General features: G+C 40.1%; 1 protein-coding gene across 1 annotated transcript in view; it reads left to right on the forward strand.

Moving 5' to 3' along the window:
• The window catches only part of mylka (myosin, light chain kinase a), a 95,096-nt gene extending 75,624 nt beyond the window's left edge, over positions 1-19,472 (forward strand). The window contains exons 20-33 of the mRNA XM_077216304.1: positions 722-849; positions 1,363-1,516; positions 2,947-3,252; positions 3,372-3,407; positions 3,623-3,710; positions 3,813-4,016; positions 6,613-6,830; positions 7,079-7,202; positions 13,819-13,971; positions 14,267-14,390; positions 14,571-14,661; positions 16,205-16,327; positions 17,857-18,056; positions 18,176-19,472. Coding sequence (XP_077072419.1) covers positions 722-849; positions 1,363-1,516; positions 2,947-3,252; positions 3,372-3,407; positions 3,623-3,710; positions 3,813-4,016; positions 6,613-6,830; positions 7,079-7,202; positions 13,819-13,971; positions 14,267-14,390; positions 14,571-14,661; positions 16,205-16,327; positions 17,857-18,056; positions 18,176-18,316 — 2,090 coding nt within the window. The 3' untranslated portion in view covers positions 18,317-19,472. The remainder of the gene's footprint in view (positions 1-721; positions 850-1,362; positions 1,517-2,946; positions 3,253-3,371; positions 3,408-3,622; positions 3,711-3,812; positions 4,017-6,612; positions 6,831-7,078; positions 7,203-13,818; positions 13,972-14,266; positions 14,391-14,570; positions 14,662-16,204; positions 16,328-17,856; positions 18,057-18,175) is intronic.
• Positions 19,473-25,635: the final 6,163 nt, after the last annotated feature.

Raw genomic sequence — 25,635 nt, forward strand, 5'->3', positions numbered from 1 at the left:
AGTTTACCTCCCGAGTCTTCGGGTCTGAGTCGTTCGTTCATCACAAATTTTGGAAAAGAACCATCATGACAGAAATTCACAAATGTATAAATTGTAAGAAATTTGAGACCAGAAATGCATCATGTAACTGTAATAAAAAAAAAAATGATGTGCTTGATTGAAACAAATCGTTTCTGTTTCCTGTACTGAACCTATGAAATGTTGTACATAAGTGGTCAACATAAAATGAACGAATTACTCTCTGAGACAACTCGTTGTTGCCGAGTCATAAAGATTTGTTTAAAATGAACAAATTGTTCATGATCGACCCATCACTAATTTATTCCATTAATGTGTTTCCAGCATAGTTTATGCGCATTTCTTCTTATTGGATAAATGTATCCACCCAAATTGAGTGCAAAAGTTTTTATTATGTGTTTTATTTTTTAAAATGTATGTGCATTTCCATAGGGCGTTTTTATGCAATCTCCCAAAATGCATGTAAAAATAGCTGGATGGAAACTTAGCTAATGTCATAACAAGCTAATAAATAAAAAAATCCCTGATTTTTTTTTGTGCTTGGTTCACCTTGGAAACATACCAGAAAGTGACATGAAAGTCTGTTGTGCACTTTCAATACATTTTTAACCCCTGTGAGAGCAAATGGATCTTATGGCGAACATACATTTATTTTAAAATTCTATTTTAAATTCTTAAATTCTATAATTGGATTGTGTGTTAGGTGCTCCTCCTCAGATCCTGCAGTTTCCTGATGATATGAAGATCTTGGCGGGCCAGGAGGTCAGTCTGCTGTGTAAGTTCACTGGAGCGCTGCCCATCAGCTGCACCTGGCTCAAGTTCCGCAAACCAGTAAGAGTCTTTTCACCTTTTAACGTGTAAAAACCAGAGAGGGACTTCTAAATGTTTGATTCTTTAACTCACCATCTGTGAGTTAAAGAATCGAACATTTAGAAGTCTCTCTCTGGCTTTTACAATGGGACTGGCGAGTGAATACATTTGCCATCTGCACATGTATTCACTCGCCAGTCCCTTTTAAATGCTTTAAACATTAATTTGTTGTTACTATTTAATATTGTCTTTGGATTGGGAGTTGCTATAATGCCCAAATATGCTTTCTAGGTTGGCAGCTCACAGCTTTTCCAAAACAGCCATCATCCTCAATGGCCAAATATTGCAAGCACTGGCATACTCCTCTGTACACATGGCTCAAACACACACACGAAAAAAAACGTTTATTACTCCCATTTATTTCAGTTAGTTGTCTTTCCACTCAAAATAGTTTGAACTGAACACTTGAAATCGCCTACGCCTGAAACAAGCACCCGTGTTCATGTTGGTTATCCACATCCTCTGCTTCTTCAGATTCAGGAAGGTCAGGGCATCTCAGTATTAAGCACAGACAGCAGCAGTCAGCTGACCATCACAGAAGGACAGCAGGAGCACTGCGGATGCTACACTATCGAGATCAGGAACAGCTACGGCGTGAGACAGGCTGCCCTCAACCTCACTATAGTCGGTAAGTGTGAACACTAGTGAAAACATAAACATCTGGTCATATGCATATGGGAGTCATTACAGGAAAGGAGTTTCACAACATTTGAACATTTAAAATCAGGGCTCCTATGTAGTTTAGAAAATTATGGAATTGGATTTGATTCATTTCCAGGTCTGGATAAGAATGGAAAAATGTTAACAGAGTATGGAGAAATGCAGGTTAATATGCATTTTAGGCTTCTACTCATCAAGTAAACACATGTTATCACTTCGAGAAAACCCCTGAAAAAAACCCCAGATGACTGAAATTTACAGATGACTGTACTATACCAAATATAAAGCTTAAAAATAATGCTGTATGAACCAATTATTTTAAATGGTCTGAAAAATCTACTGACAGAATTGGAAATCTGAGTCTGGAAAATAATGGAATTTTGAAATGGTAACTGTAGGAACGCTGTAAAATGGCAACTAAAATAAGGATCCATTCACACAGAACACGTTCTTGTTTATCCAGCACGTTTACATAGAAAAACTATTTAAAAACAGTGTTGAACACATTCCTTGTGCCCAACTGCACCGAGTGAGAAAACCAGAGGGAGAGAGATTTTTGAACTAGAATGTCAATCAAATATTAATGTAGAAATATACAGAAATTATTTGTTCTATCTGAAACTAAATTGCATAACTTTTATTTGATTTATTGACTATAAGTTTATTTAAATAATGTACAGAGCCCATGAGCCACTGAGGCCATGTGCACACTAAAAAAATGTCAGGGGTGATTTTCACAACCCAATGCATTTTCTCCCATAGTTTTGGTTCATTTAGGCATATATGAACATGGCAATTGCGCTCAGATCTGCACCAAAACAATCAGTGAGTGAGCAGTGTCTGATTCTATGAGTGAGAACATTAGTTATCACAGTTAAAAATGCCAAAGTGTGCTTGTTCATCTGAAAATGTTGTGTAATTGCTCTTCTCCGTGCATTGCCGGAATGCTTTCCCGACGAAGCCTTCATTCCCATTTTATAAATATATATATATATATATATATATATATATATATATATATATATATATATATATATATATACATATGTGTGTGTGTGTGTATATAAGAACATAAATAAACAAAACATTCTCTTTTCCACCATATTCAAAACGTATGGTTCCTTTCCTATCAAAATTATCTCTGGGTTTCCCAGGCGCGATTGCAAATCAGTTCTTGATCCCCTGAAGTCATATTAACTGCAATTACATTTGAAAACTAGGCATCTTTAAAGACTAAAAAGACAATATAATCATTGAACATTGCCTGTTTTCTCGGTTACAAAAACACAAGGCTGGGGTGAAATGCTGGCTGTCATTTTGCCTGAATACTTGAACTGAATCTGAACTCTTTGATGAATTTTAGGATGTCAATGTCAATCTTGGTCTGTTTCTTCACAGATAAGCCTGACCCCCCTGCCCGCGTCCCAGCGGCCTCAGACATCCGTAAATCCAGCCTCACACTGTCCTGGTATGGGCCGACATACGACGGGGGCTGCGCTGTCCATTCCTACAACGTGGAGCTGTGGAACTCTGTGGACATGAAGTGGACAGATCTGGCGTCCTGTAACAGCACCTCTTATAACGTACAGAACCTGCTTCCAGACAGACAGTACAAGTTTCGAGTGAGAGCTGTAAATATCTATGGAGTCGGGGAGCCTAGTGCTGAGTCTGTGCCGGTGCAGGTGGGACTGGAGGCCGAAGAGGGTGAGCGCCACCTGGTGGACATCAATAGTATTGTACTAGGAACAAAGCATGGATTATGCTGTTAAATTTAGTTATTTCAGTTTAAAATGTGTTATAAAAACAGTCTGTTGATTTTACAGGAAATAAAGAAGATGAAGTTGAGCCCTCAGATGATGGTATGTGTCATGTTTGTGGTGTCTGATGTATATTTGAAAATATGATTCTCTCATAGTAATCAGAGACGTAGTAATCGGTTTTTTTTCCAATTTTCATTTTCGTTTTTTTTTCCAATTTTCATTTTCAGTTTTTTTTTAAAAGTGTTAAATTTTGCAATATGACTGGTTATAGACAATTCAGAATAATATGGATCTATTTCCTCTTTTCACATCAGAAGAGAAGGCACTGAACTACAGAAACGTGATGATCAAGACAGATGTAAAAGTGAAGGACCTTTATGATGTGGAAGAACGACTGGGCACGTGAGTATGACAGCAGATCAATACAATGGTGTAAAAAAATTATATTGTACAATAAAGGAACCTGAAACAACATTTTATATACAAAAATATTTTCATTTTCAGAGGGAAATTCGGGACTGTTTTCAAACTGATAGAAAAGACCACTAAGAAGGTTTGGGCTGGAAAATTCATAAAGGCATATTCTGCCAAAGAAAAAGAAAATGTCAGACAGGAAATTGCAATCATGAATGACCTGCATCACTCAAAGCTTGTGCAGTGTGTCGACGCTTTTGAGGGAAAGACAGATATCGTAATGGTGCTGGAAATGTAAGTAGATATGTGTTTTATGAGCTTTAATCTTCTAATTGCAGTTCTCAAATTAGAGAATGAGACTACTGTTAATTACTTTCTAAGCCTGTAATCAATTTACAACAGAACGTTACCCCAGGAATTAGTGATTTGAAAAGAAGTTTTATAATTTTTCAAGTATACCAATTTTTATAACATAATTGTTTTTTACCGAAATTACTTGGCACTGTCATTGTCAAGTTACACTGGCAAGAATAAGTTATGAACCCTTTGAAAATGTCATACACAATCTGACTAAACTAATAAGGAAAAAATAATCAACCTTTTTTCACATTTTTATTTAATTATTCCCAATGCAGGGTGGAGAAAGTAAACTCTTGAATTTAGTAACTTGTACAGTAGATTCTCCAGTAAAACCTCCACTAAATGTTTCCTGTATCTGCAAACAGTATAAGACTTCTGACCAATTTTGGACCATCATAAATCTCTTTTAATGTATCAATATGTCTTGAGTTTTCTTGATAACACAGCCCTGTTTAAGGAAAACACACATTTTATTTAAGGTACTGTGTAAGCTTTCGGGATCAAGGCATGATGCACACTAACCAATCTTTCTCAAAAAGACCAGATTTGTTAGGCTTTGTGTGTCTTTATGTAAAGGGCAGTGCACCTGTGCAAAACACACTTCCAATCTCATCTCCTTAACTGATTCCAATTTGAAAAGCCATAACACAGAGGTTTGCTTATTTTATCCACCCTTCACTGGATGATTGATTACTGTCTTTAATTAATTTTGAAAGTTTGTGTCTTAGGGTACGCTTACATGACAACGATATGCTTACAACGGAGAAGTTTTTCCTGTGAGTTTTCCGCGTACAGATGACACCATTATCAAAACGATCCCCATTTACACGGATCTGCGAAAATGACAAAAAATCCTGTATTCTGCTGCCAGGCCATTAGATGGCGATGAAACACTATAGACTGAACATGTAACACGCATGTGCTTGACATCAGCAGCTTCAGAGATTTGCGTTTTGTTGTTTACACGGAGTCCCTTTTCAAAAACTTGTGCTTTCATTTTCAGGCACCCAAAACGCAGTTGTCATGTAAATGAACAGCCAAAACGCATAAAGTTTTTAGTTGATAACGGTGTCGTATAAACAGCCCCTCAAGCCCCTTATTTATTGAATTCAGGTGTTTCAATCAGACCCATTGCCACAGCTGTAAAAAAAATTAAGCACCTAGCTATGCAGTCCGCATTTACAAACATTTGTGGGGAAAAAAGGTTCGTTCTGAAGAGCTCAGTGAATTCAAGCGTCATGCTGTGATAGGATGCCAGCTTTGCAATAAGTCAGTTAGATATTATTCCTCGGTCAACTGTAAGTGGCATTTTAAAGTGGAAGCGTTTAGGAACAGCAGAATCTCAGCCACTAAGCGGAAAACCATGTAAAGTCACTGAGTGCTAAAGAGCATGGTGCGTAAAAGTCGCCAATGCCCTGTTGATTCCATGGAAGAGTTCCAGACTTCCACTAGCATAAATATCAGCACAAAAGCTGTGCGGTGGGAGTTTCATGGAATGGGTTTTCAAGTCCGAGCCGCTTTATGCAATCCTCACACCTTCAAGTACAATGCCAAGAGGTCCAACATCAGTATGTTTCCATCCATAGTTGCGAATTTAACTTGTGCGCAAAATTGGAATATGGCATAAAACATTTGCAAATAAAGCACTGTTTCCATCCAGTGATGGAAGATAACAAAATCATCACTTCCTGATTAACTGGCGCTAAATATCAGTAAATGGAAGTTTCTGCAGTAGGCAGAGTAAGCCTCTGTATGTAATAATGTCGTATTTAATAAATTACTTGCACCTCAGAGCACGTAGAAGAAACGGCAATAAAGTTATCTTGCTTTCGGAGGTGGATACCTGCTGTTTGGGAACACATTAATGTAAGACGGTTCTGGGAGGTAATTATACCGAACCACTTTGATGACAGACTTTGCATTTCAGAACAACCAAAACAGCATTTCAGATGTTGTGCAATGAGATCGGTCCGCTGGTTAGTCCAGTTATGCCGTTCCATCGCAGTCACATGTCTTTTTTGATGCTCAATGAGGAATTTATTCAGTAAATGTGTTTTCATTGTAGTTTATGCACATGTTTTACACAAAAAGTTTATCCGACTCAATTGAGCGCATATGTTTTTTTGTGTATTTTTTTATTTATTTATGCGCATATTGCCATTTCTGTTCAGCTTTTTTATGCAATATCCCAAAATGTGCATAAAAGTAGGTGGATGGAAACTTAGTGTTTGACCTCACAAATGCTCTACTGGATGAATGGGTAAAAATTTCCCTCAGAAACACTTCAAAATCTTGTGGAAACCCTTCCCAGTAGAGTGGAAGCTGTTGTAACTCATTCTTGCTTCTGTATTTCAGACTGTAATGTAATACATTTTTGGCGTTATTCCGCATGTCCCCTTTGTTTTAACTCGCTTTTAGAAGTAGTTAAGAAGAGGTTAAGTGAAGGACAGTTCAAAGATAAACTCTTACAGGGTTTGAAGCTTTTAGTATAACGTGTCTGATGTATAGGCTGAACTTTAATGTTCTTCAGGATTTCTGGAGGGGAACTGTTTGAGCGGATAATAGATGAGGACTTTGAGCTGACAGAGAGAGAGGTGATCAAATACATGCTTCAGATTGTGGATGGAGTAAATTTCATCCATAAGAAAGGCATTGTCCACCTGGACCTCAAACCTGAGAACATCATGTGTGTCAATAAGACCGGCAGCAAAATCAAACTAATTGACTTTGGACTGGCACGCAGACTGGGTAATTGCATTTTTTAAAATTATGAATTAATAATTTAAATTATTATCAGAAAAATATTATATTAGACTTTAATTTATTTAAGACTTACTGTTGATAATCCACGGTCAATATATCATTTTGACGTTTTCCAATGCTTTTCAATTATAATTTCAACTGAGAAGCCATTTGAGTCATTTATTTACTTAAAATATCATGTATTGTTTTAAAATTAAATCATGAATTGGTTTGTGTCTTATGTATGACTGTAGAGAATGCTGGATCTCTGAAAGTCCTTTTTGGCACCCCAGAGTTTGTGGCTCCAGAGGTGATTAATTACGAGGCCATCAGTTATACTACAGACATGTGGAGTATAGGAGTTATCTGCTACATCCTGTGAGTACACAAGTCAAGTCAAGTCAAGTCACTCTTGTTTATGTACTTATACAATTGTTTCAGATTGTTTAAAGGCAGCTTCATAGTAATAAACAGGAAAATAATGATCAATGATGCAAACTTCAGATGCAAAATCTACTGTAAAGCAGGGCTACAGAAGACAATAGTGTCATTATTTAGCTCAATACATGTCACATCGATTCTGAAGAGAAATTACCTTTATGGCCAATGGATTTTTTCCTATTTTCTGTGCTGATCTTGGTGTAAAATCTGCTGAATTATATGCAATGAATGTAAAAATGCGCTTAGAATTACTACACTCTTATTGGTTGATGGAAGCCTAAATGATCCAAACAATTAAGTAATTACAGTCAAACTACTCGGTTACTGTCGTAACCTCTGTTCCCTGAGATAGGTAACAAGTATTGCATAGCTATACGCAGTGGGGGAAACTCCTTTTCCTCGATTTACTGAATTTTACGCTTGTATGTAAAACGCATTTGCAGCTACACAGCAAGCACATTGAGCGTCTGGCTCGCTCATAGGCTGTGCTGCGGCAACTGCACATCCAATGGCGCGGGCGCCTCTGATGTGCGACCAATGAGCTAGCCCTATGTCATTACACGTCAGAGCCCGTCAAGGGGGCGTGGCCATAGCCTATAATATTCCCCCGAATTCGCCATTATAGCAGCTTTAACGACTGAAGCGACAACTCTCCAGGCTACTATAGTGCGGCCGGCTACGCAATACTCGTTCCCTATCTCAGGGAACTGAGGTTACGATAGTAACCGAGTAGTTTCCTTTCGAGCGGTCACTTCGTATTGCGAAGCTATACGCAGTGGGGACGCCATGCAAAACGCCACACTATAAGTAACTGGTTGCCACTGAAACTCAGGACCCCTGAGCTCACAGAACAAGCCAGAAAACCAAGTATATATATCAGCCCGGACACTGTCGGGATCAGAATAAAAATACATAGGTGTTAGTAACAGACCAACATAATATACTAATTAGTATAAGGAAAAATAACCGGCCAAAGCGGGTTTTATATAGATATGTATGTGATTGTCCACCGTAACATTTTTAGACCAGACCAGACACTGTCGGGCCTTGATCATATTGAAAGCACATTCGCCTGTAGGGAAGGCACCTCCATATTATAAAACTTCATAAATGTGGAAGGCAAGGACCAGCCGGCCGCATCACAAATTTCTTGAATGGGAAAGCCAGATGACCAAGCCCATGACGAGGCCATGCCCCTAGTCGAATGGGCCTTGATACCAATAGGGCCAACCTGACCCACTGAGGTATATGCCATAGAAATGGCATCCACTATCCATATAGACAGTCTTTGCTTAGTGACTGGATCACCCTTATATCGGCCACCCATGCAGAAAAAAAGCTGTTTTGTTTGTCTAAAAGACACAGAACGCTCCAAATCGATTCTCAGCGCTCTGACAGGGCAGAGAAGATTAACCTCCCCATCCTCGGCAGAAGGGGGAAGGGCTAATAATGTAATAACCTGTGCTCTGAACGGCATTGAGAGCACTTTGAGTACATAACCATGTCTAGGTTTGAGAATGACTCTGGAGTCATCTGGACCAAACTCCAAACATGATGGGCTCACAAGAGAGAGCCTGCAGATCTCCCACTCACTTGATGCCAATGCCAACAGGAGAGCAGTCTTTAGCGAGAGAGGTTTCAGACCAACAGACTGGAACGGCTCAAAAGCCGTCCCTTCAGAGCCCCAAGAACCGTGGAGAGGTCCCAAGGCAGCACAGAAGGAGGTCTGGAGGGGTTCATCCTCCTAGCACCTTTTAGAAACCCTACCACCAGATCGTTTCTCCCTAGTGGTTGGCCAGCCACCAGAGCATGATGCGCTGCAATGGCTGCCACGTACACTTTGAGTGGGGACGGAGAGCGGGGAGCAGCCCACATCCAACAGCTCCTGCAGGAAGGAGAGTACCACAGATACCTCACATGACTCTTGGTCCACACGATTTTTCGAGCACCAGCTGGAAAAACTCGACCATTTCAAAGCATAAAAGCGCCGAGTAGACAGGGCTCTAGCTTCAGAGATAGTGCTTAAGACCTTCTCAGGAAGGTCCCCGGGTACCATATTGTCCCATTGGCCTGTGTGAGGAGGTCTTTCCTCATTGGAACAGGCCAGGGGATTGTGTCTGATAACTGAACCAGCTCCGGAAACCACGGTCTGGATTTCCAGAGTGGGGCCACCAGAAGGACTGGGCATCCACTCTCCCTGACCCATTTGATGACTTGTGGAATCATTGAGACGGGGGAAAGGCGTAAAGGGGGCGGTTGGGCCAGAGATGGGCCAGCGCGTCCCTGCTCTTCGAGAAGAACACTTCGCAATGGGTGTTGGTTCTTGAGGCGAAAAAGTAGACTTCGGCCTCGCCTCCATATCAGACTGACCGTCTGTGAGTTCAGGGACCACTTGCCTAGGGGAGTGTTGCCCCGCGAGAGCATATCCGCACCCAAATTCTGGACACCAGGGATATGCGCTGCTCCCAGAGAGCTCAGATTGGTCTATGCCCATAAGAGGAGGTCTTTCGCCATAGCATGCAGGTTGCCTTACCTGATGCCACCCTGGTGATTTATGTAGGCCACCACTGAAATGTTGTCCGTACGGACTAAGACGTGGTGACCTCTGAGGTTTGACAGAAATGCTTTCAGGGCCAAACCAACTGCTTTCATTTACCAGACAGTTGATGTGTAAGCTCTGCTCTGTGCTCGACCAGAGGCCAGAGGCAGGCTTGCCCTCATGCAGCGCTCCCCAACCCAGGTTGGATGTGTCTGTAAAAAACACTTTCCTCCTGGAAACTGTTCCCATGGTCACACCCTTGTGATACCAGTCCTGAGCCCGCCAGGGAATCAGGATCCTTAAACAACCATGATTCACCATGACGCGCAGGCTGCCCGACTGCCATGCATGGGTTGGCACACGGCGTTTCAGCCAGTACGGAGTACTGACGCTGCTGCTGCCATGAGACTGAGAAGTTTCTGAAATTTCTTCAGGGGCGCGCGTTCGCGCGCTCTGAACGAGTCTGCAAGCGTCTGCACCGAGAGCGCAGAGAGCGTGTCAGGGATGGGCCGTCTAACACAGGGGGGACCTGATACCCTTACATTGTGATTTGCGCACATACTGAGTGTTGGACTGACTGCAAAGGCCCCCCCCCCCCCCCCCCACTGCGAATAGCTACACAATACGAAGTGACCGTTCGAAAGGGAACCAAAATGTATTCAGACACCTTTAACATTTCTCACATTATCACAGTTTATTCGTTATAGTTTAGAAAATGGTAATAAAATATGACAAGAACTCAAGAGTTTTCAAATTAGTTTCACTAGTTTTGGCCATCCTTCTGTTACACTGTCTCACAAATGAATTAGGTTGAATATCTGTCAGCTGTTAAATTTAAGTACACGACTAGATAATACAAGTTTAGGTCAACCAAGCAATGCTTCATTTTGTTCAGTCTGTGGTGTAAAAAGGTAAAATTAGCAAAACACTTAAGCAAAACAATTTGCTCCCACATTTTTATACATTTTACTGATAGCGACTGTATGAAGAATTTTTTGGTATGTCACAGTTTACTTTATTTTGCTTTCCTCGCTTACATAAATTAACTATAGTGTCCTGCACCCACTTGTAAAAAAATATCAAAAATTATATCTGGTGTCTGATTAATTTTTGGTTTGACTGTATATATGTTGGGTCTTTGTCCAGAGTGTTTCCTTGCCTATGGTCCAAATTTGTAGACCCTCATAATTGACGTGTTGCAATTTTGTGGAAATCAAGTATACTTTATCATTCTTTAAAAATACTTTTACAGAAACAATATACTTTAAAAGAATATACACTAGTACTTACTCAATGTAATGTTTTCAGATTTCCATTACACGAGAGTAGATGCTAAAACTTCATGCTGATTTGTACTCGGCTTTCGCCAAGATAAGCACCAACTAACACTGGTGCGTTAATATGCAGTTTCAGTGGCAACGGTTCCGTATGGCATACCACCTACCGCAAAACACAATATCTGCCCAACATCCCGTCATTCACGCAATATACACAGGAACGTAATGATTGTAAATACTATACAACCTATACAAATAAACCAACACCCTTCAAGTTTTCAAGAATTCTACGAAACCGTAGCATGGCGGCCTGTACTCAGCCAGCTAGAATCTTTCCGTCTCAACCACAGCCAGTTGCTGCTCCTTTCTGCTGCTTCAGATAAGTTCTTTACTGTGCGACGCAACTCTTGACCACTGAATCCGACGTCTCTGAGGAACCGGGTTGTAGAGTGTGCCACAAAACCTCGACAACCCACTTCCACTGGATAAACCTGGACTCTCCATCCTCGCTGTTCTGCTTCAGTGGCCAGATGAGCATACCGCAATTTCTTCCTCTCATATGCCTCATCTACCGCATCCTCCCATGGCACTGTTAACTCTATCAGTTGAACAATGCGTGCTGATCCAGACCACAAAACAATATCTGGTCGTAGGTTAGTGGTGGCAATCTCAGGTGGAAAAATAAGCCGTTGATCAAGATCAGCCAGCATCTTCCAGTCCCTAGCAGCTTCCAGTTGTCCTGGGCGAGAATTGGTGTTAGCACCTTTTCTTGGTGGTTGCTCGCCTGGGCGAAGGAATATTGTCTTCTGCGTGTAATGTTTTGCTAGAACAGGCGGCAACTTATTGGTCATACTACGCTTGCCTTCCAATGCTAAAGCCAAACATCGCAATACTTGGTCATGGCGCCAAGTAAACCGACCTTGGCTAAGAGCCACCTTACATCCTGTCAAAATGTGCCTTAATGTGGCAGGTGATGAACACAAAGGACAAGAGGGATCCTCTCCTACCCAGAGGTTTAGGTTCTGCGGTGATGGGAGAACATCATTTGTTGACCTAATAAGGAAACTGATCCTACTCTCTTCCATTGACCAAAGGTCTTGCCAGCCCATTTTTCGTTGTTCCACACTCTCCCATCTCATCCACTCTCCCTGCTTGGCCTGGGAAATGGCCTTTATACATCTCATCCTCTCCTCCTGCTTTCGCACTTCGTTGACTACCAGCTTCCTCCTTTGAGCTGGGCCTGCCTTGTGCCATTTAGGAGGAGCTAAACTGAGCCCAAAACCCCCTCTTCCATGCTGCACCTGTCCCACGATATCCCCAATTTGAAGGTCAGCCTTTGCCTCTACTGCAGATTTCTTTGCTGACCACTTTCTACCAGTTTTTACCACAGGGGCTGCCTCCCTTACACATTTGTCGCGTGACTCTGCTAAAGTCATTTCCAGTCTGACCTTGGCACACTTAAACTCCTCGGTTAAAGCAGAGACTGGCAGCTGCAATACTCCTTTACTATAAAGTCCCACTCTGCTGAGGCAGCGTGGAACTCCCAACCATTTCCTGATGTATGAACTTATTAACGCTTCCAGCTTATCCACTGTTGTCAAAGAAACCTCGTACACAGTCAGTGGCCACAGCAACCTTGGCAGTAGACCAAACTGAAAGCACCAGAGTTTTAGTTTGCCTGGTAGAGCACAGCTGTTTATGCTCTTCAACCCTTCCACTGCTTGTCGTCTAACTTCTCCCACTCGAACTGTGTCCTTTAGATCCCCATCGTACCATCTCCCTAGACTCTTCACTGGCTTCTGAGCAACTGTTGGTATTGCCTCACCATTAATGAAGAATATTTTATCTACTACCTTGCCTTTAACTATTGAGATGCTCCTTGATTTAGAGGGCTTAAATTGCATTCGTGCCCATTCAATATTATCTGTTAACTTCCCCAATAACCGATTAGTGCAGGCTACCGTTGTAGTCATGGTTGTCATGTCATCCATGTATGCTCTGATTGGTGGTAGTCGCATCCCAGAAGCCAAGCGCTCTCCTCCTACTACCCATTTTGATGCCCTAATGATTACTTACATTGCCATGGTAAAAGCCAGTGGAGAAATGGTGCATCCTGCCATTATTCCTAGATACTTAATTGCATTGTAATACTTTTAAGATTTGAACTATATTACAAGTGCATAATTCAGTACACTTCAGCACACTTCTTTTCCACAGGGGTGATCGTCCCACATTATTGTTGTTGGGAAGAATGTGTGAGATTTTGTTGCTCAATAGTCTTTCCTGTTTTAAATGGACTTTGGCATGGTGTTTGCATTTTTACTTTTGGAAACTAGAGGAATACTACAGTCCCTCATGTATTTTTTTGTTGTCTGTTTTATCAGCTATCTGTCAGAGTTGTATGAGTTTATGCAGTATGTATGTGATAAGAGTGTACAGTATCTTTGGTAACAGAAAGATGTAGATATTTTGTGTTTCTCTGTGATCTCCTCGGTTCTCCAGTGTTAATCTGGGCATCAATAAGCAAAGTAAAAGGCCTTTTAGTATAATTGTAAAAATGTCCATCTTCAAGTCATGGTACACGTCTTTTTGCTGTGAAATCTTTTCTAATTTTTATAAATTACACGTAAGAATAACTCTATTGTTAGTAATATTTCAAGATGAATATTTAACAACTTAGGGTTTTTTTTGTCAATAGCTCTACTTTTTTTTTTTCATTGTTTCTTGTTGTGTTTAGTGTCAGTGGTTTGTCTCCCTTCATGGGGGACAATGATAATGAGACGCTGTCTAATGTGACCTCAGCGACGTGGGACTTTGAAGACGATGCATTTGATGAGATCTCAGACGAGGCCAAAGACTTTATCAGTAACCTGCTGAAGAAAGACATGAAGTGAGTGCACATCTCTGCTTCACTTTCACGATGTCAAATCCTTATTCAGAAAAATGCTTGAAAGTACATGTGTTGCCTTATACGGGGAGTAAATTTAAATGTTTAATTTACTTGATTTCCCCCGTCTTGCATCACGCATCAGTGCTCTCTGAGGTACAATTCTTTGTCTGAGACTATACATTTTCTTTCACATTTTTTTTCCCTCAAAGCTCTCTCTCTCTCTCTCTCTCTCTCTCTCTCTCTCTCTCTCTCTCTCAGCAGTTAAAGATCAGTGTCTGTGTTTTTTTGTCTGCAGAGCTCGTCTGACCTGCGATCAGTGTTTCCAGCACCCATGGCTCAAACAGGACACCTCCATCATGGAGGCCAAGAAGCTTTCTAAAGAGAGGATGAAGAAGTATATTCTGAGAAGAAAGTGGCAGGTTAGTATCTAGAATAATAATATTGTGACATAAAAGGTTGGTTTTCTCCTTGTTTCTTGTATTATTGAAAGTCTGATTAAAACAAGCTCAGGATCTTCTTTCAGTGTGTTTATCACAGTTCTGTTACTGATGTGTTGGTGAATACAGTGATAACTGATAGTTTTTCACTCTCTTCTCCAGAAAACAGGACACGCGGTACGAGCTATTGGTCGACTATCCAACATGGCATTGATGGCAGGTGTTCATGCCAAAAAGGGTTCCCCCACTGAAGGTACAACATTTCTGAATGACCAACGCTTAAATAGAATACTAGTAGTGACTCAGCTAATGAATTGTTTTAAAGAGGACATGATATGCTTTTTTACATTTCACTTTCTTTAGTGTGTAATGTTGTTGTTTGAGCATTGAAACGGTCTGCAAAGTTCCAAAGCACCAAGTCACTCCAAAGTGACTTCCAGTATTCACTGTATCACTGTTTCTGAACTCCCTGGAAGACCTCGACACATCACATCACAGTGTTCCTCATTTAAATACTTCCCAGCTAAGGCATACGCAAATTAAATGGTCAGAGTTAAATTAGTAGTGTGTTGTTGACATGTCCAAGTGACACAGTTTTTTTCCACCCTGGATTTAATGCAGTTATGGTGAGGGCCGTGACATTTCTGACACGCTTGAAGCGGTTGACCAATCTCAACTAGCTGGTCTAGCCAACCAATCAAAGGACATTGTACTTTTCAGGAGGAGGGGCTTCATAGAGGCAGGAACTAAAAATGTGTGCTTTTTCCGCGTTACGTTTCCGTAACTCGCGTTACGTTTCCGTAACTCGCTGATTAACTACCATAGTACGATGCATCATTGGAGAAACTAACCAACTAGTCTTGAATGTTTCCCGAAACTGTCGTAACATAGTCACACCTCTTTTCGTTTGAACCATATTGGTTCAACAATATACAGTAGGACTGTCGTTAATGACATCTTGCACAGGTGGAGGATTACCGGTAATTTCTAATGATTAATCTATTTGAGATCTCTGAGATGGTGCTGTAATGAACATGTTTTTGTTCCATGTTATTTTGATATATTTGATATAGTCCATCATAGTCCAGAGTTCTCTTGCGCATTTTACACACATGCGTACTCTATTTAAATAGAATAAAATATATAGAATATACTGAATGTTAGCTTGCTTATTGTGCCTAAAAGCATGATCTATTTAAGTTCACATGTCATTTAACAAGAAACTATGCTTCTAACCACAGGTCGAGAGCTGTAGTTACAACCATGTAAGTTTGCGCTGCTGTTCGCGAATGTTTGTTGGAACTATGGTTTTCGGGAAACGGCAAATCGTTGAACTATGTTGATAAGAATGGAACTTGCGACCATAGTTGGCTAAAGATGCTTTCTGGAAACACACCCCAGAGAGTTACTAACAGATTGGGAAGTGAGGCAACAATGTAAAATATGTGTAGATTTTTTTTTCTGAACATTCAATTATGAAAACCCCAAAGACAAAATCAAGCCTTGTTTAAAAGTGCATATAGGCTAGGTCCTCTTTAACACAGTCAGGCATTGTGCTAAAGAAGTGTGCTTATTAAAAATGCGTACTTCGAATCTTAAAAGAAAATTTTAAAAAGTGAGGCTGTCTTTGATGAGAAAAAAGAAAAACAGATATATTGCACTACTCCTTATGTGTAAAAATCTTTCTTATTTCAAACCTCTGTCTTTATTACTAAAATCATCCAAATGAGTTAGTAAATGTTAAAGTCGTTAACATTGTTATTAATGTCCAAAATCTTCCTGTTTATCTGTCATAGAGGACAAACAGTTTTCTGCTGAATTGGAGCAGAAGACTCTAATGAAACCCACGTTCAGCACAGTTATTAAAGACGTTGAGGTGGTGGAGGGAAGTGCTGCTCGATTCGACTGCAATATTGAAGGTAGAATTATATGGTTACATAATGCATTGCTGAAACAATCTATGGATAAAATATGGTGCATTGATTAAATATGGTGTAAAATAAAATTACAGTTTTAAAGATGACTTAAAGGTATAGTTCACCCAAAAATGAAAATTCTGTCTGTATTTACTCACCCTCATGTTGTTCCAACCCCGTAAGACCTTCGTTCATCTTCGGAACACGAATTAAGATATTTTTTGATGAAATCTGAGAGCTGGATCACTCTTCCATACTAATCCATAGACTTCTTCAGGGATTGAACTTGCCGGCCTCGAAAAGTTATTAAAGACATCGTTAAAATAGTCCAAGTGACTACAGTGGCTCAATCTTAAGTTTATCAAGCGATGAGAATACTTTTTGTGCGCAAAAACAAACAAAAATAATGACTTTATTTCAACTATTCATTTCCTTCTCTATGGGCCTCTAGTCAGTTAACTTAGTGTGATTGCATAGAGCTACGTCCCACGTAGGCTCACTATTGGCCGACGCTGGTCATGTGGGTGATGCGTGTGACGTAAAACACAGAAGCGCTGCGCTGTTACACTAGTGAACTCACTCGACTAGAGTCCCCTGCAGTACTCTCTGCAGTATAGAGTAGCTCTTGTTTTTCGTTTCTACAATCACAAATGCAGGCATGATTATATATTTACCCTCACCTGAGCTTACGCTACTCCTACATCACACGTCAGGTCAAAGGTCACTCGTCATACGTCGAGTCAGAGGTCACTCGTCATGCATCGGGTCAGAGGTCACTCGTCATGCGTCAAGTCAGAGGTCACTCGTCATGCGTCGGGTCAGAGGTCACTCGTCATGCGTCGAGTCAGTGGTCACTCGTCATGTGTCAGGTCAGATGTCACTCGTCATGCGTCGGGTCAGATGTCACTCGTCATGCGTCGGGTCAGAGGTCACTCGTCATGCGTCGGGTCAGAGGTCACTCTTCCTACACTTGCGCACGACCGTTACCGTAATCCAGTGTTTATAGTTTATAAAGTTATAAATATGTATTTTCTTTTATAAAAAATGCATGGCTTCACTTCAGAAGAGCTTTATTAACCCCCTGGAGTCGTATGGATTACTTTTATGATGGATGGATGCACAAAATCTAAGGTACCATTCACTCCCATTATAAAGCTTGAAAGAGCCAGGATATGTTTTAATATAACTCTGATTGTGTTTAGCTGAAAGAACAAAGTCATATACACCCAGGATGGCTTGAGGGTCAGTAAATTATGTTATAATTTTGATTTTTGGGTGAACAACTCCTTTAAGATGATATTCAGGCAATGGCAAAGTTAAATGTTCAGCATCATTACTCTAGTCTTCAGTGTTACATGATCCTTCAGAAATGTACTGTCACTTTTGATTAATTTAATGCTTCCTTTGACCACAAACTTTTAACAGTAGTAATAATGCAGTAATTATGATCTTTTAATATTCATGCTTTTTGTGTCAAGTTATTCATATATTTTATTTAATAGTTATGTATATTTTTTATTGTGTACAAACAGGTTATCCTGACCCAGAGGTGGTGTGGTATAAGGACGACCAGCCGATAAAAGAGACGCGCCATTTTCAGATTGATTATGATGAAGATGGAAACTGCAGTCTGGTCATTTCTGAGGTCAACGGTGATGATGATGCAAAGTACACCTGCAAGGCCATGAACAGCGTCGGGGAGGCCATCTGCACCGCCGAACTCATCGTAGAGGTGATGGGAGGAGAGGAGGAGGAGGAGGAGGAGGAGGAAGAATAGAAGACAATCTCTTTTGCCATGTTTCATTCTTTTTCACATGGTGCTTTTATTCTCACTGTCTTTTGGACTTCCAGATGATGACAATGATGATGTGGATAATGAAGACCTCTGATCACCTTTTGCTGCATTTCCTTTATTGCACCTTCAATTTGTTCTTTTTGTATTTATGCAACACCCAAAGTCAGATATCAGATTTGTTTATCACATGGCTTTAAAGGGATAGTTCACCCCACAAAGGAAAATTAGCCTATGTGTACATTACATTTTTCTTTCAGACGAATACAATTGAAGTTATATTAAAAAATGTCTTGGCTCTTCCAAGCTTTATAATGGCAGTGATAAACAAACTCAACACGGCTCCTGGGGGTTGATAAAGGTCTTCTGAAGTGAAGCAATGCGTTTGTGTAAGAAAAATATCCACATTTAAATCTTTATTAAGTAAAATAACTAGCTTCCGGCCAAACGAACATACGGATTGCATTTAAGTCTAAAGCGCAACTTATGCGAGTAATGCGAGGTACTGCTGATATTTACGCTACGCCATGACGCACTACACTACTTCTGATGTCATAAGTTTTGTAAGTTCCCCTTTAGGAGTAAGTAGACTGCGTATAGTCGTTTGGCCGGAAGCTAGAATGTTACTTTGTAACATGTTAAATATGAATTTTTTTTCTTACACAAATGCATCACTTCGCTTCAGAAGGGCTTTATTAACCCCCTGGAGCTGTGTGGAGCACTTTTATGATGGATAGATGCACTTTTATGATTGATAGATGCACTTTTATGGACTTCAAAACAGAAACGGCCATTCACTCCCATTATAAAGCTTGGGAGCTTTTTTTAAATATAACTTCGATTGTATTTGTCTGAAAGAAGAATGTCATATACACCTAGGATGACTTAAGGGTGAGTAAACCATGGGTTAATTTTCATTTTTGGGTGAACTATCCCTTTAATGTTACTCACATTCCATTGGTTGCTTGTTCTGCATTGTCATATTTTACTCTACAAGTAGGGTTTTTTTTTTTCAAACTAAACTCACATGTGTGTTTGTGTGAGAATGTTTGAATTGGGCAGCACTTCCTGTCTGTTATGACAGCTTTATTTAAGCACTGTAAACTCAAGTAAGGTTGTGTGTTTTCATTTCGAGACATTTTCCTCTTTTTCACCAACTGTCACAGTAGCAGAACTCAACGGATATTTGGAGACACATTTTAAATGTATGTTTATTGTATTAGGAATGTCTGTAGATTATATTTCTTTAATGTATTTACATATATATGCGTTTGATAAAGTACAGATTGCATTGTAATGAGAACACTACAAATGTAGTTATTCACTTTTAAAGAATAAATTTTGATCACAAACAAATTGTATATTTGTGCTCACCCAAAAAACAACTTGACTAGTCCTTAAAAGTTATTAAAGTCATTGATAATTAGTTAACATGTAACTTTTGCCCCTCTTGCGGTTAAAGGACAAGTTCAGTATTTTACACTTAAAGCCCTGTTTTAAGATTGTTTCTGGTGAAATCGAACGGTTAAGATTGAAATTTGGACAAATGCTGCTGTCCCGAGAATTTTCGGTTTCTGTGTTAGCACCCCCCACCTCCACAATGGTTTCATAGGGGCACTGGAACAATCATTCCTAAAACACATTAAACTTTAGTTTACAAAGACGTGAAACTCACCGAGTGGTCTGGGGTGTTCACTGATAAGCTCACACAAAAATCGCTGCAAAGGATGCTTTCCAACAGGTTTTATTGTAGTTTTTGTCCAACTTTATTGACTTGTATTGGATGTTCTGTGAGGTACGGTATTACTCCGCCGCCGGAAACGGAAATGGGGTTGTTTGTTTTCTTTCTGTAGTCTTATGCAGTCGCGGTATCGTAGGCTACGCTATACAAACATTAGCAAAGGTCCATTATCGCCACCAACTGGGCTGGAGTGTCTATTATTCAAGCTCTCAACGTTAGAATGTATGGGTGTGAGGCGTTTGGAAAAATAGGTCCACAGTTTTACAACGAATGGTAAAACACCTGTTGGAAAGCATCTTTTGCAGCGGTTTTTGTGTGAGCATATCAGGTAACACCCCAAACCACTCTGTGAGTTTCACGTCTTTGTAAACTAAAGTTTAATGCGTTTTATGAATGATATTGTTCCAGTGCAACTATGAAACCATTGTGGGGGGGGGGGGATGCTAACACAGAAACCGAAAATTCTCGGGACAGCAGCATTTGTCCACATTTTTAATCTTAACTGTTCTATTTCATCAGAAAGGATCTTAAAATAGGGCTTTAAGTGTAAAATAACGAACTTGTCCTTTAAAAAACAAAACTGCATGCATTTTGCGGAAGAATAGTTTCGGTTGAGCTTCGGCTCTGTGTGACTGCGGATAAATACAGTTATCCTGCTGCTCATAAAACATTCACTACCAGGCTTAGGACACATAAACAGTTTATATGGAATAGATTTCATGCTGACTTGCTGAAGGCGTTGCTGTAGCTTTACCCATAGACACGGTACTTTCTTGAAAATAAATTCCAGCACAGCGCTACAGCAACCATAATGAAATGACCCTTCACAATACATAATGCTTTATTGAACTCTTTAGTTAGAGAGCTACATATGGCAATTTATCTGTTTAAAAATACCTTAAATGGAAACTAAACACTAAAACAACATTTTTTTAGTTAATGATGTGTCAGAATGGAGCTTCATTAATGCTGTTAATTGATTTGAGTAAATTTTTTGACATTTGGGTTTAAAGTGTTTTAATTCTACAATCTATGGTGTAAAAACATCTGAGTGCTGCCCTCTTCAGGTTGAACGGTGGCTACTGCAGTTGAATTTTCCTATTGGAAGTTGTGGTACCCTCTGACGTCAGAGGGTACCAGCTAACACCGCCCTTCCCTACAGAGAGATGGTCTCAGGTGCCCCCCCCAGGGCTCTGCCCACTTTTCCAGCATTTTTCAAATATTGCCAGTGGGTGGAGTCAGGCTGGTTACCCTTTAAAGCAACACTATGTCGTTTTTGTGGTTTTTGCTCTCGGGGTCCCCCTACAGTTGGGAAACAGTATTGTTTTCTACCACTGTCTTAAAATCTGTCATGGTTCCACCCGGGGATACACGTGTGCATTTGTTGACAAGCCGATACTGTCTTGAGTTCTTGCAGGCAGACTGCCAGCGTTGCGTATGGAATGTCTTCATCACAGGCATATATTTCAGCATGTCATATGAATATAATTTCATGGGTTTTATTTTTTTCAAACGTCAAAAGATCGCGTAGCTCACGTTTACAAGCCAGCGTCATTATAGTAGCCTATTGTCTACTGTTTTACATAACGGATATGCTAATTCAATATTATACTGTAATATCAAGCTTGTATGATATGATATATGACACTTTCACCAGAAAAATAAATAAACGAACATGATTCAGCCTGTGCAGACATTAGGATAGTTATCCTGAAAGATTATTTATTATAACCATCGTAAACTAGCATGTTAGTGTAGCTACCAGATTGATAATTCGCTACTCTACAGTAGTAGTAGAGTCTACTTGATTCATGAAGATAAATGGAGGATCAGATAGATTCCGTAACATGGCCAGACCATTTTATTCAGCCTTTTACATTTCGTGCGGTACATTTATAAACACTCTATAGATGACTGACTGCTGGGCTTGTGACAGCGTGCATGTTACTGAAAGAACGAGCAGAGAGAGAGAGAGCCGGTCGTGCGCGCGCGCGCACACTCTCACCGTCTTCGAACTGTCTTGCTCTCCCTCCAATAGTGATCCTCGTCCGGTCTTTTAATTTGTCACTCTCCCTTTTTCTTCTTTTAGTCTCCTCTGACAAAACCTTTCCCTTCTTCCTTTTAGTTGTTGCTTCGGTCATGACAACAACATACAGACGGGTATCAAACGCTAATTGGGCTCTCACGTCAGAATTTGAGGAAGTTGGGGTGGTGGGGGAAATGCCGTTTGCCGTAAAGCAGTCGAATTTTGTAGGTTTTTTTTGTGCTCGGGTTACTACCCGAAACCCGAAGTTATATAGTGCCAGTAAAAGCGATACAGACACTGTCAGGCTACGGCAGACGTGTCATTCAACCTATTGTAAGTCGATGTACGATCTCAAGGGTCTTGGAAATATATAATGAAGGTTGAAAAACGACATAGTGTTGCTCTAATAACCTGTTCAGTAATAAAAACGGCATCTCCACGTCACTTCTATATGTCAAATCCCTCAGTTCTCACCATCTTGTAAAAGCCATGACAATGTTAATTCTTGTTTTATTACAATCTCTGTCACATTCTCTTTTTGACAGCAGACACTCTTCTGTTCCGTGTTATTTTTAAACAGGTGATTCCCGGAGTTTCTAGATTTAGCTTCTCCATGTCAACAGTTTCACTAGTTTTGACTAGAGATGTTCGATTCTTGAACAAATCGTTCTTTTGAGCCAGTTCTCTAATCGAACTGAGTCGAACTTTAGTTTCAGGTTGATGACAAGACGCACTGCTGAAGTAGCACGTCCAACTCAAAAAGAACTAGGGCTGCACGATTAATCACAATTAACATGGAAATCATGCTTAAACTGATTTGGATTATTGCGGTTATGAGATCGCAAAGGCTGCGATTATTTTTAATGCACGGCTCTGTGATCAGTACACTGCTCCATCTGAAAGTAGGAGTGTAAATATTAATCGATTAGTATCGATGCATCGATTATACAGCCGACGATTCGATGCGTCCGCAAGAGCATCGATTAATGTGTTTTTATTTTGACGCCAGTCTATTTTCAGCATCCGCTCATATGCATACAAACGATTGTTGTTATGCACTGGGCTAACGTTAGTTAGTCACCGAACTAAACTGCCAGTGTATGCACCCTCAGTCACTTAGTCGGCGAATTCCAAGCTAGCAGTTACTAACATAAACAAACAGGCGCTAGGGTGTACAAAAGGCTACTTCAACAGCTTACTTGAAAAGTCTTTCACACCAACTCGGAACGGAACGGGCATGGTTCGCATGAAAAATAGCTAATTATGTAAACGCTGTCTGTCATGCGGACCCGGGTGCGCACTGGGGTACCAAACCCGAGACTGCCTGGAGGAGGTGCGCTGAGTTCGGTTGCACTCGAACCGTGCCGCGGCTCGCGTGAATGTGAAAGCATCACGGACTCGGGTGCGCACTTGTTCAGGAAGTAAGTGCGCATGCTTTTTAACTGATTATGATGTATTTAGTTAAATAAAACACATGTAAGGGATGATAGTGTTGATAATTTACCTTGGATAAGAGCGAGAGTGAGTCTGTATTCGCACACACATAGCGCGTGGACTCAGGGCAACAAATTAATGGAAATCCACTGTCTCCTGCGTTTGCAATCAGCAAAAAGCCAAATGCGACACACAGTAAACCGGTGTTGTTCACTCAGCTGTGAATAATAGCACCAAATAAAATAAAATAAAAAAACACAATAGGCTATATTGACCCGCGTTCTGTTTTCTATCATGCGTCGTGCACGTTTGCGATGACGTAAGATGCACGGAAACGCACCAGGATTCGATAGAATCAAGTTTTAAACTGAATGCAGTAACTGTTATATTTGCTGTTCTATTTGCAGTGCATTGAGCACAACATAGGCCTGCACATTATATGAATAGAATACTGTTCCTTTATTCTCAATAAAAGGCAAATTATAAACATTTTTGTTGATTTATTTGAAACTTAATAGATATCATGTAAAAATATCGATTATTGAATCGTATCGAATCGTATCGTGGGGAATTCTGAAGTATCGAAAATAATCGAATCGTTGGCTTAAGAAATCGGTATAGTATCGAATCGTCATGTAGATGATTTACACCCCTATCTGAAAGCACTGTGAGTTTGAGTCGCTTATAACATGCATTTGAAAAAGCAACACCTTTTCATGAGAAGCATTTATTAACCACTTGTCTAACAAAAGACAACATTTAATAAATCAATTAAAGCATTATAATAAATCATCTGTTTATTCATCTACAGCGTTCATAGTATGATGCCCATAAAGATTTCCTGGAACGACGTGTATTATCTACTTCTGCGGAAGGGCATATTTGGCGTGTCTGCGTGCAAGCACTCTCTGGTGTTCAGATGGAGCAGCATTTACCACCGATCAGCTGTGCTTCACTGACAAGCTGCGCATAAAATAATCACAGCATTTGCCAAATCGCATGTGGTTTCATTTTGATTAATCGTGCAGCTCTAAAAAGAACCGACTGAGCCAGTTCAACAGACTGTTGAAGTTTGCCGAGGATTACAGATGATTCTAATGAGTGAGTTGACAATACTATGCAAGCCTGAGGCATAGTTTATTTATTTTCCATGCAGATTATTTTTGAAGTTCACTGATTCTTGAAACTTTGGCAAAAAGATGTCCCACAAAGACAAGTGCTAATTCTGTTGGAAATTAATAACATTTGCATGAATAAAAAGAATCAAGGTTATAATCAGGGGGTCCTTTGCACATAGTAAGGTTCTTTTATAGGTTTATTTTTAATTTGTATTGATTTAATGATTATATGCTGGCCCATTGCCTACAAAATTAGTTGTCCTTGGCTAGGAGTTAATCAATGTTCAACTTGATTAAAAAATAAAGTAATAATTGAATTGAAATGAATAATATCTGTACCACATGAAAGAGTACATTGTAATATGTATTAAAAAGTTTTTGAAAAATATACTATTATTTTGTGGTTGCTCAAAATGTGTCCCAAATATTCGTCACCACCGTCAGAAAAAGCAACAAAATCAGGCAACTACAAAAAATCAGTTGGGTGGTGATGGCGCAGTGGATAAGACACATGCCTTTGGTGTGAGAGACCTGGATTCGAATCCACTGTGAGACACCAATGGGTCCCTGAGCAAGACACTGAAAATTAGTTGACCTCTGACATGTATAGCAATTGTAAGTTTCTTTGGATAAAAGCGTCAGCTAAATTAATAAATGTAAATGTACAAGGTCAACTACATTCCTGAGGACCCCATTTTCAAACCTTCAGCTTTACCTCATGCTTCAAGATCACTCAAGCTCCTGTAAGTTTGCTATTTTCTCTTAAACTTGTTCATATTTTTGGACACTGCTACTGTCACAACCATAACATGTCAACACCATCTCTTTTGTATGTAAAATATTAGATTATGACATAAATGTATACTTTTTAAGAAGAGGTCTGAAGTAGCTAGCAACAGAATGGAACCAAGATGGCTAATATGAACAACTCATGCATATTCATAGGCGTAATTTGCAGGGAATTTGCATGTCCCCCACCACTTTTTGCCAGAGTCGATTGTGTCCCCACCACTTTTGAAACATGTCGCGGCACGGATGTACCAATAAAAATAAATCAAACATCTCCAGTTAACTCTAGGAGAGCATTCATTTCATTTGTTCGTTCGTTCTGAGAGGCAATATGAAATGTGTTGTTTTTGAAATCAAGTGATCAAAGTGCTCGTTGCCACTGCTATCCGTGGCGCAGATACAGTGTTCTGT

Source organism: Siphateles boraxobius, unplaced genomic scaffold, assembly GCF_051911475.1.
Source record: "Siphateles boraxobius isolate OS27281-9 unplaced genomic scaffold, OSU_SipBor_1 7, whole genome shotgun sequence".
Classification (NCBI taxonomy): Eukaryota; Metazoa; Chordata; class Actinopteri; order Cypriniformes; family Leuciscidae; genus Siphateles; species Siphateles boraxobius.